Genomic DNA, 20,711 nt, shown 5'->3' on the forward strand with positions numbered 1-20,711 from the left:
AGCCTTTTCTGCAGTTCTTTTTGCACATGCGGTTTTGCTGCAATTTGCATTCTGCTTTTTTTTTTTTATGCTTTTTTTTTTGCCAATTTGTTGTTGGGCAGAATAAAAAATGGAAATCACAGCAAAAACACACTATGTGATTTTCTACAGCTTCTCCATCGAAGTCTATTAAACCAAAAAAGCACAATGTTTGCATTTAGAAAAGTCCCTGACTCTTTCCAAAAACACAGTGGTAGAAGAAACCATGGATGTAAGAATGTCCTATTGGAAACCATGTTAAATGTATTGTAGTTTGTTTCTGTAAAAAACGCATAGGTGTGAACCAAGCGTCAGGGGGAGATTTACTAAAACCGGAGCACACAGAATGTGGTACAGCTGTGCATGGTAGCCAATTAGTTTCTAACTTCAACTTGTTCAATTATGCTTTGACAAAACCTGGAAGCATTGCAGGCTCCCACATCACATTCAAATCACAGGCAGTTCACATTGCCATATGCGATTTGCCGGGGGTTGTCAATACAAAGTTAACGACACCCCCAGATCAGTGTTCATATTGCAGTGCGAACTGTCAGTTTGGACATGAATCGGATCGCATAGGTGTGAACCACCATGCGATCCGACTCTGCTGCGGACCCAAATAAGGGTCCTGTGCGTGTTGTGTCTGAATCTGATGCAAATTTGCATTGCATAGACATCGTGTGTGATTTTCAGAGCAGTGCGCTCCGAATCACATGCGATGTCTGTCTGTCATCACACTGATGTGAACCAGGGCTTAGACATGGTTTACACCTATGCATTTTTTTGGTGCTTTTTGCAGAAACGCACTACAGTTCATTTAAGATGGTTTCTTATGGGTAACATTCATATCTATGTTTTTTTAAGCCGCTGCCTTTTTGGAAATGGTCAGGGACTTTTTTAAATGCAAACAAAGCTTTCGCTTTTTTGGTTTGGTAGACTTCAATGGAGAAGCTGCAGAAAAGCATGTAGTGTGTTTTTGCCGCAATTTGCCTTTTTTAATCTGCCCAACAACAAAAAAAAAAAGCATTAAAAATTCAAATCGCTGTAAAATCGCATATGCAAAAACACAAATCGCACTTCTGTGCACTATAGAAAGCACCAATCGCAAACCTGAGATGGAAACCAAGCCTTAAAGCCAACGTTTTTTTTAGTTTGTGTGTATTTTTTTGATACAACAATTATTGTATTTTTTTCATACTTGGCAGTAGAAAAATCCATTGATTAAGTGAAAAAGCAAATAATGTGTGTGTTTATTGATACGCCATATCTTCCTGACAATCGCTGGAACCAATTGCTCTTTGATAATGGGAAACCGTATTTGAAGCATTACACTTTTATCGTTATCCGCATGGGGATAATGGTCACCAAGCAGTGACAGATAAAAATAGTAAATGTGTAATTCAGCACCTCTCCCTTTGGATTACTTGATATTTCGAAGACAATTTTTTTGATACTTACAGATATTGCAGGGAACGGGTTTGCAGTCATATAAGTTTAAATACTTGTACTATTTCATGTTGTGTATTGTGACATTGTGGTCTTATGCTGGCCATACACTATACGAAAAATCGTTCAAACACATTTTCTAAAAAGCGAACACTCGGCTATGAGAGCAAAGATAGTGCCATCATGTAATAACCAATAAATCATTCAATGGACATAAATGAATCCATATTTTTGTTAGTTTCTTTTCACATATACCTAGTGCAAACCGTTTGGACGAGAAACACATTAACCTTTTAATTCGTTCGGCTGAAAATTTCCAAACTTGAGCTTTGCTTTTTCGTTTCAAAAATGTCACAACCGATTTGTACCCATTAACTGGCCAAAAAACGAAAAAACTGTCCAAATGACCGGATTTCTGATGTTTTTGGCCACCTTTCGTTATTCTGTGAATATCTATCACACCTTGTACTTGACACTTTACCTGTATACCGCTTTATATTTTTTCAATAAAACAAATGATGGTATAAAAATAGCAAATTTGGAAGGATTAAAAATAAATACCAGACTGTCTCTGTCTTGTAGTTGGCAATTTGCTAATATTTCAGGTCTCCTGCTATGGTGTAGTGTAAAGTGCCAGCTGTGTTGCCAGTAACACTGTCCCTATCACCAAAATCAGACTTCATCATAATGTCTTAGGCTACATTCACATGTTAGCGCAGCGGACCGCGGCAGAATCACAGCGATTCTGCCCGCGATCCGGTAATCATTGCAAATCGCGGGACGCCTGTGCGTTGCCGTTGATTTGCAATGGCACCCCAAACGCTGTGCAATGTTGCAGTGATTTCCGCCTGCCGAATCGCGGTAACATCGCGCAAACAAAATCGCAGGTCGCATGACGCCCCAAGGAAGCTCTTGTACCTTTTTTGGGCATCATGCTGCCCACGATTTTGTTTGCGCAATGTTACAGCGATTCAGCAGGCGGAAATCGCGGCAACATCGTACAGCGTTTTGGGGTGCCATTGCAAATCAACGGCAACGCACAGGCGCCCCGCGATTTGCAATGATTTCCGGATCGCTAGCAGAATCGTGGTGATGCTGCCGCGGTCCGCTACCCTAACATGTGAACGTAGCCTTACTCTCAAAGGGAATGAAGTGTAGACATAGAACATATTGTATATTTATTACATCAAAAAGAAAAGTAAAAATAGCTTCACCCAGGGATCATTCTAAGGTAACCATATTGGATTATTTTAATTCTCAGCATAGTAACATTTGTGTTTTGTGCATTCTGAGTTTCTTGTTGTGTTTTTTTTTTTTTTTTTTTTTTTGCGTAAATTCGATTTTGTCTTATAAATATGGAAACCCAACATTTCATATTCCTAAACTGTGCCTGCTTTGCCATGTATTTCTATGAAAAAGTCTCATGTTCGCTTTGAAATGCTTCCTTTGTGGGAAATCCCTGGTGATCCTGCCAGTCCCTCTGATTTCCTATTAAACACTGACCGCACTAGGAAGGGGAACACACTGTGGACAGTTCTCTAGCTGTGCCGGAAATCAGCTTGCTCTCCTCCAATGATCAGACTTGTGTTGTGCTGACACTCCCTCCCCTGCACAGCCATTCACTGGGAAGGTCAGTAGGCTGCTGTTTTGAATTCCCCAGCTTATGTAGCTGAGAACAGAAGGAATGTGATCACTTCTAAAAACAGGGAAGAAAGTGTTTATAGTGTTTTTATTTATTTTTTTTTATACGTAGCAAGATTTCCAGGCATTGGGCCTGATATGGGTCTGCCATGGTTACCGGAAACGCCAGCAGCCCTTTTAAGCTGAATACCCAAGTGTGAGATTTGAGTCAAAGACTAGTCCGGCATCTTTGGTTTGTTTTGCTTATTTTATAATGGGGATGGGAGAATGGAATGAGTGGGATACTCCTCTGGCTCAACTAGGTACAAATGGGACACTTTGAAGAAAAATGCCTTTCAGCGCTGTCTTGACGCCTGGATGCCCACCAAAGCTTGCTGGCGCTTGAAAAACATTGACTTGCTGAAATGCACTTGAACTTGACTTCTGACACTCTGGTTAGCTTAAAAGTCCCGGACTGTACTGAGACCTGGCTCCTGACGCTCTGGTTAGCTCAAAAGGCCCGAACACGGCTCCCTCCAGTCCTTGCTGACTGAGGTAGCCTCTGTATACTGCTTCTGCAACTCTCAACACTGTACACTGCACGCTTTAACACTTCAGGGCCCAACCGCTGGCGCCCCCTCTGTTCTTCAGGGTACTCTCACTAGGCACCCCCTCTACACTTCAGGGTCCTCTCACTAGGCACCCCCTCTACACTTCAGGGTCCACACACTGGCACCCCCTTTACACTTGCTCCTGCACCAGCTAGCTAGCTCCTGGATCCCTTGGACCTTCACCGGAGTGGTCCCCTCTCTCCAGACAGACCCCCAGGGGCAGTTTGCAGTACTCACGAACTGGGAATGCTTTCCTGAAACTGAACCCCTCTCTGCCCTGCTGGTGCTCCGCACTGGATCCTCTCTGCAGCTCAGCTCAGCCTTCTGTCCCCTCTCACTAGGCAAGCCACCTGGGACACCCGATTCCATTGACAGGAGGGGAGACAGCCGTACTCCCCCTCCTGGGACTCTGCTTCCCGCCAGAGACGCTGCGTCATGTGCTCCCCTCAAACGTATGCCCACTCCCAGAATGCTGTGTGTCAGAATCTGCCTTTCTGGAGTAGATACAGGCCTGAGTGTGCCATTGGCTGGGTTTCCTCCACTGCCCAACGAGAACCCTCTCATGGAGCACGGTGGGGAGACTCCCCAATCTCATCCGCCACACCTGGGAGACATGACAGCCCAGCTGAAAATCATGGCCCTGCTGTTAAGCAGACAAAGCCCACTATACTTTTACCTAGCACCTACCTTGTATGGTGCTACACACACACACACACATATATATATACATATATATATATATATATATATATATATATATATATATATATATATATATATATATATATATATATATATATATATATATATATATATGCACAGATGTTTTGCCTTTCAACTGAATGGGGTGATTTACAAGCTGAGAGTTTACATATGCTTGCATTTTGTTACAGTATACTTTAACAGGGAACCCTATATATATATATATATATATATATATATATATATATATATATATATATATATATATACACCGATTATATTCATTTTCTCTTACTGGGTTTTAATTGTTTGTACCTTGATATATTATTTTTATTTTTGGCTGAAATATTGTAAAGCCACCTCCATTTAGTCAATTTCATTTTGTTCACACTAACTCCTTGAATGTTTACGGTTTAGTATGGTAGTTTGAAATAGTCACCTGAGATACAGTGCCTTGCGAAAGTATTCGGCCCCCTTGAACTTTGCGACCTTTTGCCACATTTCAGGCTTTAAACATAAAGATATAAAACTGTAATTTTTTGTGAAGAATCAACATTATTTATTGGATATTTCAAACTTTGTTAACAAATAAAAAACTGAAAAATTGGGGCGTGCAAAATTATTCAGCCCCCTTAAGTTAATACTTTGTAGCGCCACCCTTTGCTGCGATTACAGCTGTAAGTCGCTTGGGGTATGTCTCTATTAGTTTTGCACATCGAGAGACTGAAATTTTTGCCCATTCCTCCTTGCAAAACAGCTCGAGCTCAGTGAGGTTGGATGGAGAGCGTTTGTGAACAGCAGTTTTCAGTTCTTTCCACAGATTCTCGATTGGATTCAGGTCTGGACTTTGACTTGGCTCATTGGTGGAAGCACTCATAGTTTCTGTGCGAGAAACTTTAAAAATGGAAGATATATCTACAGCATCAGGGGTACGCAGATATCTTTTGGCTCCCGCAAAGCCCAGAAGTCTGGCAAGGTGTTTCCTTGTTGAGAGCTTTTTAACAATGCTGTTAATGAACAATGGCGATGCATAAAGCACATGCTCGTGGAGCCCAAGCACTTTAAACACCGTTATACCTTTGCAGAGGCGGTTTCCACTCCATGGACTGTGCCACCAAAGGTGGATCACCCAGTTTATAGATTGAATCCCTGGCCTTTACAGACCCCGTGGAGAGACAGGTGGAGTCTCTGTTCTGCCATATACACGTGTTGGCGGGTTCCACATGATTGGATGATCGAAGTCAGCAGAGCTTCCCCTCAGATCTAGAGCAACTGCACTTGCAATGCACAGTATATTTGCCTTTAGTAAATCGACCTCATAGTATGGCCCAAAGCCTTGATCTCAGCATCTTTAAGCCTTTTTTGATGTCAACACAAGAGGCTTCTATGGGTAAAAAAAAAATAAAATAAATGGTAATGTACATATAATCTGATGGGGAGGCTGTTGTTTAAGTTAATGGTCTGGAAGGAGTGTCTCTTCAAAAGAAACAAAGGAATTTGACCTGGTAGGCTGTTCCAAGCTGTTTGGAGAAGCTGAATTAGGTCCACAAGAAACTTTTAGCCTAATTTTCTTCTAAATCCATTAATAATCTCAGATTGGTTTAAAGTAAAAGTCCACCATAACACTAAAACCCCTGCATCTACAGACATCCATGATCCAACACTAACCTATTTAGCCCTGTAAAGAAGAAATCCGTATACATACCTTTTTTGAAGCTGATCCGACCTGCTCCCACGCTGAGCTGTCAGCCACAGCTTTGCTGTGGAGATGGGTGCAGAGGACACAAGCAGAAACCTAAGCCCCATAGTCTATGGGTGACGTCCCTTCCCATTCATTTCCCAGTCATTGTTGGCTGTGTCCTCTGCAGAGCTTCCGCCACTGAAGATCAAAGCGAATCAACTTAAAAAAAAGGGATGTATACTGTATTCTTCTTTACAGGGCTAGATAGGTTAGTATTAGATTGTGGATGTCTTTAGATACAGAGATTTTAGTGTTAGATTAAACTTACACTTTAAAGCGTAACTCCACTTCTTTTGAGAAAAAAAACATTCCCATCTGAGTGATCTCTGTACATTGCAAGGATTATAACAACCTTTGTTGCAGATTCCTACCTTTTTGTTATTCTGAAGAAATAATTGTTTGTTCCTCTGTGCTGAGTGGGTCAAATGGGAGTGGTTTCATTATTATCACTCAGGTGTGCACTTGCAGAGCACTCATGAGGAAATCTGCTGGGTCTGCATCCCTTTAGACGTGTTCCTATTGGGATTATCTTACCAAAAATTGCATTTTTGTTGCAGGGGATGCCAGAAATCGGACTTAGGCATACTTCTGGGAAAATTGGTGAGCCAATCACACAAGCAGGAAATTGTTTCTGGGGTGTGGTCAGTACACATTCTTTGTACAGAACACCTCCAGGTAGCCATATTGAATTGCATTTTCAGAAAATTACAACAGCTGCATGTTGAAAAGGAAAGGTCATTTTCAATATTTAATTACAATATGACTTGTGTCGCAATTGTATACACTATATAATATTTTTTTCTTTATTTGCTATTATTTTTCCCCACAAAAGTTGTTACCCTTTAAGACTGCTACTCAAAGTCAGATGTCACCCCAAACAACAATTTATAGTATTCCCCTTAGCTCTATTTCCGATAGCTTTATAAAAGATTATGAAAGGAGATGAGGAGCTGGAACATCACAGAAAGTAATTAGATACTCCTAGAAGATTAAAAGGCTATGACATATAAAATAGGGAGGTGTCTGTGCTAACAAACTGACTCCTTTTCAAGTAGTCATATTTTATAGCAACTTCAGGGACATGTTGCAAGTTAAAAAAACAAGAGAAAAACCTCTGTGGAAAAAAATGCTGCATGTAAGCATTAAAAGTGATTCTAAGGCCCCTTTCACACGGCTCCGTTCCATCGACGGAGCCGTGCTGCTCAATGGGGGATCGATCCGCCGATTCCCTGCTGAGCAGGAGGATGACCGCTCCATCTCTGCTCTATGTGCGGAGACGGAGGTGTCAGATCCCTGCTGTTCTCTATGGGGTAACCGGATAAGAACGGACCGCCTGTCCGGTCTCATCCGATCCGATCCGCCAGACCGATGGAAAATAGGGTTTCCATCAGTCCGGATTTGACGGACAGGATCGGATGTCAGTGGACATGTCTCCGCTGACATCCGATGCCCCATAGAGATGCATGTGGCATCCGTTCAGATCCGCCTAAAAAACTGAGGCGGATCTGAACAGTCCGCAAGTGTGAAAAAGGCCTTAAGGTTATTTTTTTTTGTAATAATAAACCTGCCGGCTGATCTGCCGATCAGGTGGCGTGACATCAACACTACGCATTATCCGATTATCCGATGATCAGCAAAGCAATCTGCAGTAATTGACAGATCACCGTGAGAAGCTCAGAGACGATCCCTAACCAGAGAGAACGCGACACACCACGTGACCCCTGAGAGGTACACAAGCTGTCCAGCCAGGATCAAGGATTGATTTTGTCAATGTTTACTGCAACTTCTAAGATGTTTGATTTACAGCCCATTCAGACTGGCGCGACAGGATTTTGTGGGGCGACCTGTGAAGTCGCGGTGCACAGTGTGCACCGTGACCTCGGCGCGACTTGCACGGACTTCATATAATTGAAGTCAATGCAAGTCACCTCCAGGTCGCCCCAAAGTAGTACAGGACCCTTTTTCTAAGTCGGAGCGACTTGTGTCGCTCCTATTAGAACGGGCCCTGTACTATTCAATGGCGAGCGACCGACCGCGACTTGTCAGGCGACCAAGTCGCCTGACAAGTCGCGCTAGTGTGAATGGACCCTTACTAAAAACTGAAAAATAGTCATGCTATTATTTGCGAAGCATTCCTTCCTTAGAGCATTTTTCTTTTTTGAAAGTGGCTAAGATTTTTCTTTAGTACTATGTATGCTTTTGAGGACCATATTATAGAACAGTTGCCTTAATATTGTGTGCTGTGTAAAATCTACCAAAGTAATGTACTTAATGTATGTTCCAAAACATTAAATATTTTGAGATTTTTAAGCGCAAGAATAGTTTAACATGGGGGCAGTGGATCTGATTTATAAAAAAGATGAAAAAGAAAAAAACGCTATTGTGGTTATAAAAACCAATCAGATTACAGCTGTCATCTTTTTTTTATTTTTTGCATGCCACAATAAAAAATGTTCATCTGAATACTGTGGATTTTAATTACCATATTTTTATTTAAGCTTATATTTGATACTATGGTACATGCAAATAATAATAATTAAAAAAAATAAAAAATCAATTTCTTGAACATTTGTTCTTGCACCTTTGGTTAATACTGTCTGAACAACTGTAGCACAGTTCATTCCTTTGGTAAGGAAATAGTCATTTAGTACATGCAGCATGGGAATGAGGCCTGACTGAGTTGTTTATTGTAACATTAGTGTGTTCTTGAACCTAAGTTCCTTGGTTCAAAGCCCACGAGGTGGTGATCGGAATTGTGCTTTCTTTCGAGCTATTTGAGTATAAGGGCATTATTGACCCAGTATAAAATTCTTTGCAAGACAAAATGACTATATAATTGCCTATTTTACAGCATAATGCTCGCTCTTAAAGTCCTGCAGTTAGTTGATAAGGATGTGTTGCCAATGACTAGGGTTCTCAATTAATGCAAATAATTTGAACTGTAAATATGGGAACTTTATTTATAGAAGCATGCAGGTAAATGTAATAAAAGTCATACTGCTGCTGAAGGAGAATCATAGAACATAAATAAGAGCAGTTTGCACAATGCACTATAAAATATGTTGCCTTCTAGCGGCTATGAAAATATAAATAAGGCCTGCAATGCCGTTTAGGATATAGCTGAGCATAGAGCTTCTTTTTTTTTTTCTGCCTGCTATTAAACTGTTTTAGCATATTGAACTCGGCTCTTTCTCTTCTACATCCATTTTGCAGCATTTTCATGAAATTTTATATCTTTGGAAACTCTTACGGAGATATGATTGCAAATATTTTTTTCCTGTAATTGTAGCCATTTTTTGAAACGTTGGGCAGTTGTATTAGGATTTCTGTAGACTCTAAAATCGTTGTCAGGAAATGAAAAACATTTCGGAATCAAGCTGTGTCAGATAAACTTCTGGATATAAACATAGATTTGTAATTTTAAAAGGAAGCATCTCTCAAAAATATTTGATTTATACTGTATGTACAGTTATATTTGGACATAGGCACAATTTTCATACTTTTGGCTCTGTATCCCACCAGAATAAAATTTAAATGAAACAATCCAAATGAATTTGAAGTGAAGACTTTCAGGGGGTTAAACATAAATACCAAGTACAAATTTTAGGATCTGAAACTATTTTTATACACAGCCACCCATTTTCATGGACTCAAATGTATTTGGACAAATGAATATAATCATAAAATGTTCTTTTTTAATATTTTGTTGGGAATCCTCTACTAGCAATGACTGTCTGAAGTCTTGAACCCATGGACATTACCAAAGACTGGGTTTCCTCCTTTCTGTTGTTGTTCAGTTGTTCTTTGCTTGTGGTGAAATGCATGCTCAATTGGGTTGCGATCAGGTGATTGGCTTGGTCGCTGCAGAATTTACCACTTATTTTCCTTCAAAAGCTCCTGAGTTGCTTTTTCGGTGTATTTTGGATCATTGTCCATTTGTACTGTGAAGCGCCATCCAATCAACTTTGCTGCATTGGTCTGACAGTATATCTCTAAACACTGCAGAATTCATCCGGCCGCTTCTGTCTTCTGTCGCATCATCAATACACACCAATGACCCAGTGCCACTGGAAGCTATGCATGCCAATTCCATCACACTGCCTCCACCATGTTTTGCAGGTGACCTTATCTGCTTTGGATCATGAGCTGTTCAAAGCCTTCTCCACACTTTTCTTCCCATCATTCTGGTACAGAATAATCTTAGTTTCATCCTTCCAAAGAATGCTTTTCCAGTACTGGTCTGGCTTTTTTAGATGTTTTTTTGGCAAAGTCTACTATGGCTTTTCTATTCTTCAGGCTTATGAATGGTTTTAACCTTGTGGTGAACTCTCTGTATTTGCTCTCTTGAAGTCTTCTCTTAAATGCAGACTTTGATTGCAGACTTTGACAATGATACGCCCACCTCCTGGTGGGTGTCCTTCACTTGTCTGGATGGTGTGAATGGGTTTTTCTTTACCATAGAGCGGATCCCTGCGCTTATCCACCACTGTTGTCTTCCATGGACGTCCAGGCCTTTTTATGTTGCTGAGCTCACCAGTGTAGTATTCATCCCTCAGAATGTACCAAACTGTTGATTTTGCCACTCCTAATGTTGCTGCTATCGCTCTGATGGATTTTTTGTTTTTGAAGCCTTACAATGGCCTGTTTCACTTGCATGGACAGCTTTTTGAACACATGATGTAGGTTCACAGCAATAGATTCCAAATGCAAATCCCACACTTCGAATCAACTCCAGACTTTTTACCTGCTTAATTGATGAATAAATAATGTAGCAGCCCACACCTGGCCATGAAACTGCTTTTGATTTAATTGTCCAATTACTTTTGGTCCCTTGAAAAAGGGGCAATGGCTATTTTCAAGAGTTATATTTACTAATCCCTTCCTCCAATTTGGTTGTACATACCCTTAAATTAAACCTGAGAGTGTGCACTTTCAGTCCATATCCATTAAATAACTATAGCTTGAATATGTTTGTGTAAATACTTGAAAAAAAAACTAAAATTGTGTCCAATAATAAACAAACCTAACTGTATATAAGTTATACCACAGGTTTGCAACTTATTAATTAAATTGGCCTCACAGTAAATTTTTGGGATACCCGGATTTGTTATAAACCATATGTTCTTTCATTTTTTTTTTTTATGTATTTATTTTGGCGTTCTTGTCCTCAAAAAGGAAATTATTCCTCACTTTGTTAGATATGATAATCCTTCAGTGCACCTCACTTAATGTGTCTACTCTGTTAAGTTCTGTTTCTGTAAAGTGCAGTCCAGCCTTCATACACTGGGGTTTAGATTTTTCCTAATGAGTAGATTGTTTACTTTTCAAAGTGAATGTTCCCTTTGCAGAATGAACCGTAGTAAATAATGTGAACCTGTGGTAAATTAAAAAACCTGTAGTACCAAGGAAATTTAATGCCAAGCCTTTGAACCTTAAAAGTAAAAGATACCATAAAGTATAATTCTAACAAATAATTCAATCTACATAGGCATTAAAGCAAAGTTACGCCCCCAGAAAAAAATTGTAAGTCAGCAGCTACACATTACTGTAGCTGCTGACTTTTAATGTTAGGACACTTACCTGTTCTGGAATACAGCGATGTTGGCACCCCAGCTGATGTTTTCATCAGCTATCGGGTGTTGCTGCTGCCATTGCCGGGAAGGGAACCCAGCAGTGAAGCCTTGCGGCTTAACGGCCTGTTCCCTACTGCGCATGAGAATAGCGTGCAGCGCATTCTGAATGGTGTGGCAGCAGCCAAAGGAGGAGGGGCCGGGCTTGTGACGTACTTCGCCCAGTCCACCAGAATTAGGGATTGGTACCTGTCAAAAACAGGTACCTGCTCTCCCCTGAAAGGTGCCAAATGTGGCACCGGAGGGGGGGAATCAAACCGATAAGTGGAAGTTACGCTTTTGGGTGGAACTCTCTGCTTTACGTAAAATGGGGGTATTCTTCTATGCATTTTTAAAGTGATTGTAAATTATCATTTTTTTTTTACTTAATAATAACAACCATGTTACTTACCTGCCCTATGCAGTGGTTTTGAACAGAGCAGTCCAGATCCTCCACTTCTTGGGTCCCTCTTCAGTTCTCCTGGCCCCTCCTTCCCATTGAGTGCCCCCACAGCAAGCAGCTTGATATGAGGGCACCAAAGCCAAGTTACAGCTCCCTGTGTCCATTCAGACATGTAACCGCCTTCCTGCCGGCCCACCCCCTTTCTCTCCTCATTGGCTCTCTGACTTTGATTGGCAGTGGGAGCCAATGGCACCACACTACTGATTCAGTCAATGAGGAGGGGAGTCCTGAGCAGCCGAGACACTCCTGCAACATCGCTCGATCTAGATGGATCTCCGGTAAGTATTGGGGGGGTGGGGGTGCTGATTCTAATGCGAAGAATGCATCAGGATAAAAAAAACCTACTACCTTTACAACCACTTTAAAACTATACACCTTATCAAACTATAAATACATCTTATAGGTTGCCCCGAGACCCATTTCCAGTGAGTATCTGTAACAATCTTTCTGAATTTCACAGAACGGATATATGTGTTTAAAATGAGGCCATATGCAGACATGTACATGAACAGTTAGTGTGCCTTCTGGGACATGCAGAAGATGGGCAGCAATGGCTTCAGTTGTCTAAATTTCAGACCAATTAGATGTGCTAGAATACAGAAGAAACTACCTATGTATTTGATAGTAAGTTCTAAAATCAATACCAGCCTGCAGATAGATTAATTTTATAGTCCCTACAAATAAATCTTTTTTGGGCAAAGAAACTGGCAAATCAATTTAAATCAGAGCTCCAGAAATTACCACATTTTTAAAATCATGCCTATATGAGTGAGCCCTTTAGTGTCAGAGCGCTGGAAGTATAGTGAGAGCTCTACTCCTGAACGTTCTGTAAAAATACAAATATTAAAAAAAAAAAAACGTGTCCCAAGCTGGCTCATCCCAGGGAATGTGCTTTGCTTACCTTGGATGTGGTTTGGGCAATTCGGGTGTATCTAGCAGCAACGGAGTCCTTTCGGAGGTCAGACTCTTTTTGTGGTTACACAAGGACCAAGGAAAGCTCTGGCCAAGTATTAGGCTACCATCTCTAGATGGATTAGACAGACATAGACTCAGGCCTATTTTATTAAAGATCAGGTTCCTCCTTTCCCTGTCATGGTGCATTCTAATCGGGGGCTTCGTACTTCTTGGGCCTTCCATCAAGCGTCAATATCTCAGGTTTGCAAGGTGGCCACTTGGTTGTCTGTGCATACTTTCACAAAGTTCTACAAAGTAGATACTTTGGCATCTACGGATGCTTCTTTTGGCTGCAAGGTTTTTCAGGCTACAGTTTAAGAGGGGTTGTTCCTTCTTGAGGGGTGTTTTTCTTTATATTTTTATTTCAGATGGGGCTCCTGTGACCTGGTTAGTGCTTTTGTGTTTTTAGCCTTGGATTATTTTCCCCACCCCTCATTTTGCTTTTGGCACTGCTTTTGGACGTCCCTGTAGTCATGATTAATGAAGCTCTGTGGCCATTGATGAACTAAAGAGAAAATGGTATTTTTGTACTCCCTGTAAAATTAATTTCTCCTAGTTCATCCATGGACATAGCACCCACACCTCTAAGGAGTTCTGATACTTCTAATACTGTTTGCTACTAAACTGAACACCTATAGCAGAGAGGGGTTTATATACCAGCTGAGGACAGCCCAGGGGCGTAGCCAAATTTTGTGTTCTGCCTAGTAGTACTCCTGCAGAAGACAATCTAACCCTATAGTAATGATTAATGGAGCGCTGTGTCCGTCGATGAAACGGATTACAAAAATCCCATTATAAATCCCATAAATTATACATAATTTTCTGATTACTTTTAGCAAAAAATAAAAAAAAACAGCAATGATTAAATACCTCCAAAAGAAAGCCTATTTGTGTGGAAAAAAATGATAAAAATGTAATTTGCGTACAGCGTTGTCATTCAAAGTGTGACAGCGCTGAAAACTGAAATGTCGAACAAGCCTGGGCAGGAAGGGGGTAAAAATGCCCTGTATTGAGATGGTTAAGCAATAGTGTAGAATCATGATGATGTGTCTGATGAGCCTGATTTGGACAAGCAACCCAGTAAGCCTCAGCCAGCCGTGCTACTGCTATGTAGTTATTTTTGTTGAGGACTAATAATCTGGACGAGTAGTGTGTACCTATTAGCTAGTTATGATAGTTACTCCTGAGTATTGATATGAACTTTTGGGGGTGCTTTGCCCATGCTCAAGCACATGCATGCATGCTATTCCTGTTTGTGAACTAAAATAAGTATGTATAAGTATACAGTATAGGGCTGTGCATCTTCACTTACCTCACGATTCGATGCGATTACGATTATTAGGGTCGCGATTCGATACGATTCGATTCCGCGATGCATCACGATGCATCACGATTACTGCCCAATGCCCATGCCCAGCCCACTGCCCAATGGTTTTCAAAACTTTATCAAAAAAAACAAACAATCAAGCAGTCACAAATAAAAGAATCCTTTTTATTTTCATTTGCTTCAAAGGACACTTTCCTGGACCCTGTCATGGCCTGCAAGCCCTGCATACTTTAGTGCACTTGCACTGCAAACATATAGGAAGGTCTGAAAATGCAAACAGCATAGCAGAGACAGACAACAACACTAGTATTTTACTAGAAGTAACAGTAAAATTAGTAAAAAACTGTAGTAGTGCAGTTTACTGCTTCATAAAAGAAAATATTAATATAAGCCAGGCCTACTACCATTTAAAGTACAACTAAAGGCCAAACTTTTTGGATTTTGGATAAAGTTTGGCCTATAGTTGTACTTTAAGGCAAGCCAAGATAGAAGAAGCCAGCCAGCCAGCCAGCCAAGCTAATATTCTTGTGAAAATGGTCAACATAAATTCCCACAAAACATTATATATAAATCCTTTTATGTGAATATGCATTGCAACAAATCAACCAAGCAACATCTTTCATAAAATATGACTGTCTGTCTGTCTGTCAGACTCCCTTCCTTGCATGCACTGAGCCAAAACCCCTGGGCCCCCCCCTTACCCCATAGCTGCCTGTGACAGTGACACTGACAGAGACCCCCCTCCCCCCACAGCTGAGCTGACTGCAGCCTGACACACTGACAGAGACCTGGGTGGATGTCCCACACCTTCCCCAATCCCCCACAGCACTGACAAACACTGAGAGTGAGTGAGTCCCCCCCCCCTTGCCCAGACCCCCACACTGACAGAGACCTGGAAGTCCCACACCTTCACCAATCCCCCACAGCACTGACAAACACTTGAGTGAGAGTGAGTCCCCCCCCCTTGCCCAGACCCCCACACTGACAGAGACCTGGATGTCCCCCACACCTTCCCCAATCCCCCACAGCACTGACAAACACTGAGTGAGTCCCCCCCCTTGCCCAGACCCCCATAGCTGACTGACACTGACAGAGACCCCCAGGCCCCCACTGACACTGACTGACCCCCCTGGCTGCCAGACTGCCACAGCAGAACAGTACCCCCGGGCCCCGACCGACCGTCCCCTGTCCCAGGCCCCCCCCATCACAGACATCCCCCAGAGATACAGACGAGAGACCCCCATGAATGATTACACAATTATTTGTTCGGACATACCTGCTGTGTGACTGTGTGGGTTGTTCACTGCATTGCAGAGGAGGACAGGTGCTGTGCTGCTCTCTGGGCTCTGTGGCGGGCGGCTGGCGTCACTGGCAGTGGCGTGGCGGCTGGGCCTCCAGGGCCTGTCGGCTACGGTGAGGTGAGGCTGGCGGCGCTGGCTGGCTGCGATGGGGACGCACTTGGGGCTCCTCGCTCCTGTGTGTGGACTCGCTGGACTGGCGGCTTCTGGCTTGGATGGCTGGCTGGCTGGCTTCTAGGCCGCAGGTGGGACGCCGATACACGCGGGGGATGTCTTGCTGCGCCTCGGCCCGGGTCAAAGAGGCGGAAGGGGAGGGGCGGAGCCTTTTTATTAAGCTCCCGCCACTAACCCACCAATCAGCTGCCGATCCTGCGATCTTGTGATTTTTTTTTTCCCTTGCGCGATAGGGCGTGGCCGCGGCTGATGACGTCATTTCGTATAATCGATTATGCCGGCAGCCTGCATCGATGCAGAATCGCGAAGGGTCGAATCGCGATGCATCGATCTTTCGATTATATTCCCCAGCCCTAATACAGTATCTCACAAAAAGTACACCTCTCAAATTTTTGTAATTGTTTTTGTTAGATCTTTTCATGTGACAACACTGAAGAAATGACACTTATGAAATGATACAGTGTAAATTTTCTGTCCCCTCAAAATTACTCAACACACATCCATTAATGTCTAAACCTCTGGCAACAACAGTGAGTAAACCCCTAAGTAAATATGTCCAAATTGGGCCCAAAGTGTCAATATTTTGTGTGGCCACCATTATTTTCTAGCACTGCCTTAACCTTCTTGGGCATGGAGTTCACCAGAGCTTCACAATTTGCCACTGGAGTCCTTCCACTCCTCAATGACGACATCACGGAGCTGATAGCTGTTAGAGACCTTGCGCTCCTCCACCTTCCATTTGAGGATGCTCCACAGATGCTTAATAGGGTTTAGGCCTGGAGACATGCCAGTCCATCACCTTTACCCTCAGCTTCTTTAGCAAGATAGTGGTAGTCTTGGAGGTGTGTTTGGGGTTATCATGTTGTAATACTGTCCTGCGGCCCAGTCTCTGAAGGTAGGGGATCATGCTCTGCTTTAGTATGTCACAGTGCATGTTTTGCATTCATGGTTATCTCAATGAACTGTAGCTCTCCAGTGGTGGCAGCACTCATGCAGCCCCAGACCATGACGCTCCCACCACCATGCTTGGCTATAGGGCAAGATACACTTGTCTTTGTACTCCTCACCTGGTTGCCGCCACACACGCTTGACACCATCTGAACCAAATACGTTTATCTTGGTCTCATCAGACCACAGGACATGGTTCCAGTAATCCATGTTCTTAGTCTGCTTGTCTTCAGCAAACTGTTTGCGGGCTTTCTTGTGCATCATCTTTAAAACTGGTCTGCATGGCTGTCGTCCCAGAAGGAAGCCTCTTCTATACAGTGTGCAGGGCATGGTCTGAGCACTGACAGGCCCCTTCAACCTCTGCAGCAATGCTAGCAACACTCATACATCTATTTCCCAAAGACAACCTCTGGATAGGACTCTGAGACCGTGCACTCATCTCCTTTGGCAAGGCATGTTCTGAGTGGAACCTGTCCTGTTTAACCGCTGTATGGTCTTGGCCACTGTGGTGCAGATCAATTTCAGTGTCTTGTCAATCTTCTTAAAGCCTAGGCCATCTTTATGTAGAGCAACAATTCTTTTTTTCAGATCTTTAGAGAGTTCTGTGCCATGAGGTGCCATGTTGAACTTCCAGTGACCAGTATGAGAGAGTGATAACGCCAAATTTAACATGCCTGCTCCCCATTCACATCTGAGACCTTGTAACACTAACGAGTCATATGACATTGGGGAGGGAAAATGGCTAATTGGGCCCAATTTGGACACTTTCACGTAGGGGTGTACTCATTTTTTGTTGCCAGTGGTTTAGACATTAATGGCTGTGTGTTGAGTTATTTTGAGGGTACAGCAAATTTACACCGTTATACAAGCTGTACACTCACTACTTTACATTGTAGCAAAGTGTCATTTCTTCAGTGTTGTCACATGAAAAGATTGAATAAAATATTTACAAAATTGCGAGGGGTGTACTCACTTTTGTGAGATACTTTATAGTTCGCTGATTCAATATTTTTATTCATCTCTCCTTATTCTTTATACATGAATACATTTATTTTTATTGATCAATAGTAATATAAACCTTTGATTTATGTCACAATTTTAATTCATGCAATATTTTGTAGGGATATAATCTGGTTCAGATGCATGTTCAAAGCTATACTAAATATGTATTTATTTCCTTCTAGATGAGTTGAGAAAATTAAGTTGGTCGGGAATTCCAAAACCCGTCAGGTCTAGAACATGGAAGCTTCTCTCGGTAAGTGAATGTACACTGCTGTTGTAAACTTCTTTTGAGATGCACTTTCCAAAAAAATTGCATATTTTACTGGCATCGTCTGTCTTACATAACAAACTGCAAGATACAATTTTTCTCCTTTTCCATTTCTCAATATTCTGTTCTATTAAAATGTAATTATTATAGCTATTCATGTCATTATGTTGTAATGTAATTGTTAATTTAAATTTCACTATCATCTCTTGCCATTGTACAAAGTATTTGTTGCATTAGGTCGAAGTTTGTCTTGAATAAATTATTTTATTAGAACACATGTAAGAGAATATGCCGAAGACAGTTGGCAAAATGTATTAATTGTCAGTTTTCATCTTCTTTAATAGTAATGGTTTCTAACTAGTGCATGTTTTATCTGCCAGTTTCAACAGCTGTAGAACTCTGGACTGATTCACTTAGACTGCTTTCTCCAGAGAATGTTAGAGACTTTATCAGTGGATCTCGATGCACTTAACCTCTGTTTAACATTCTGTGTTGTGCACATCAGTGTTTAGCTCTTTTTTTTTTGGGCTTTTTTCCCTCTTTCCCTAGAAAGATGCTTTAGACAGCTTTTCTTCTTTGGCATAAAATCAAGTGGGAAAACAAAGTGTTTACATCAGATGGAGTTTAATTTCCAATTTTTTCTCACTAATGAGTGCTAATATGTTTGCAGCTTAGTGGATTTTCAAATTGAGAAAAAAACGTAAATGTTAACTAAGAGTAAAGAGAAGCCTAGCGTAAACAGCTTGCTGCTCTGGTCTCATTGTTAAATAACCTACCATCCATGTTAAAGCCAATACGTTTTTTTTACATTTATGTAATGCCAAATACAGTTTGCTTTGCATTTTCTTACAGCTAGGACATATTTGGTGGGGTGTTTTACCTTGCATATAATTTTGCTTAAGTTATTTGTATTTATGATTTTTTTATATCGCCGATACATGCTGGCATGTTTTACAGATGTTTTGCGTTATATCTTTTAGGCCCCTTTCACATTTGTGTGACCCAAAAGTCGCAATTTTGTCATGATTTTTTGCCGTAATTTTGACTGGACTTGAAGCAATGCCTGTGTAATCTTGAGGTCTATGGACCTCAAAATGCATCAAAGTCTGGCCAAAGTAGTGCAGGAAGTTGTCGTGACTTGAAGTCGCACAGATCTGAATGCTACTCATTGGTAATCATAGAGTATGACTTGTCATGCGACTTTGCAGTCCCAAATTGCAGGACAAGTCGCACAAGTGTGAAAGGGGCCTTAAGGTTACTTTGCACACAAAAAACAAATTTGTTGGCATCTGCGGATGCCTCCTTTGGCGGGAAAGTTTTGCCGCCTGCTGTTTCGAGGGTCTTTTCCCTCTTTGGGATTGTATTGTACAGGTTAGGCATCAGTTGTTTTTTGTTGAGCTCCTGTTGCCTGGTTGGCTATTGTGTTTAGCCTTGGGATTTCTTGTTGTCCCACCCCTCATGTTTGGCACTGCTTGGGGACATCCCGAAGCTGTGTCCGTCAATGAACGAAAGAGAAAATAGGATTTTTGACTTACCGTAAAATCCATTTCTCTGAGTTCATTGTTGAACGCAGCACCCACCCCTCTATGAAGTTGTAATACTTCTGACACTGCTTGTTACAAAACTAAAGACCTATAGCAGAAAGGGGGAGTATACCCCCTAGGACTGCCCATAGGCATAGCCAAGTCTTTTTTCTGCCTAGTGTCCTACTCTTGTAGGGGGCAATATAACCCTATGGTTCTGAATAATGGAGAAGCTGTGTCTGTCAATTAAATCAGAGAAATGGACTTTATGGCAAGTCAAAAATCAAATTCTTCCAGCAAGACTTGGCCCCTCCCCACACTGCCAAAGTACCAATACCTGGTTTAATGATCATGGTATCACTGTGCTTGCCTGACCTAAACCCCATAGAGAATCTGTGGGGTATTGTAAAGAGGAAGATGAGAGGCACAAGACCCAACAATGCAGATGAGCTGAAGGCCACTATCAAAACAACCTGAGCTTCCATAACACCTCAACAGTGCCACAGGCTGATCCCCTCAATGCCATGCCGCATTGATGCAGTAATTCATGCAAAAGGATCGCCGACCAAGTATTGAGTTCATACTATACACTGCATGGACATACTTTTCAGTAAGCCAACATTTCTGTATTAAAAATCATTTTTCTTATTGGTCTTATGTAATAATAACATTTTCTGAGATACTGAATTTTGGGTTTTCACTAGCTGTAAGCCATAACCATCAAAATTAAAAGAAAGAAATGCTTGAAATATATCACTCTGTGTGTAATGAATCTACACTGCTCAAAATAATTAAAGGAACACTTTAAAAACACATGAGATCTGAACGGGGAAATCACTCATGCTTGATATCTATACTGATATGGACTGGGTAATGTGTTGGGAATGAAAGGATGCCAAATGTTTGATGGAAATGAAAAGTATCAACCTACAGAGGGCTGAATTTAAAGACACTGTGGAATTTAAAGTGAAAAAATTATGCAGCAGACTAGTCCATTTTGCTGAAAT

General features: G+C 41.6%; 1 protein-coding gene across 1 annotated transcript in view; it reads left to right on the forward strand.

Moving 5' to 3' along the window:
- TBC1D22A (TBC1 domain family member 22A) overlaps window positions 1-20,711 on the forward strand; it is an 860,932-nt gene that overhangs the window by 217,295 nt on the left and 622,926 nt on the right. The window contains exon 5 of the mRNA XM_082254309.1: window positions 18,096-18,166. Within this exon, the coding sequence (XP_082110435.1) occupies window positions 18,096-18,166 (71 nt within the window). The remainder of the gene's footprint in view (window positions 1-18,095; window positions 18,167-20,711) is intronic.

Source organism: Pelophylax lessonae (genome assembly GCF_965119305.1).
Source record: "Pelophylax lessonae genome assembly, chromosome: 4".
Taxonomy (NCBI): domain Eukaryota; kingdom Metazoa; phylum Chordata; class Amphibia; order Anura; family Ranidae; genus Pelophylax; species Pelophylax lessonae.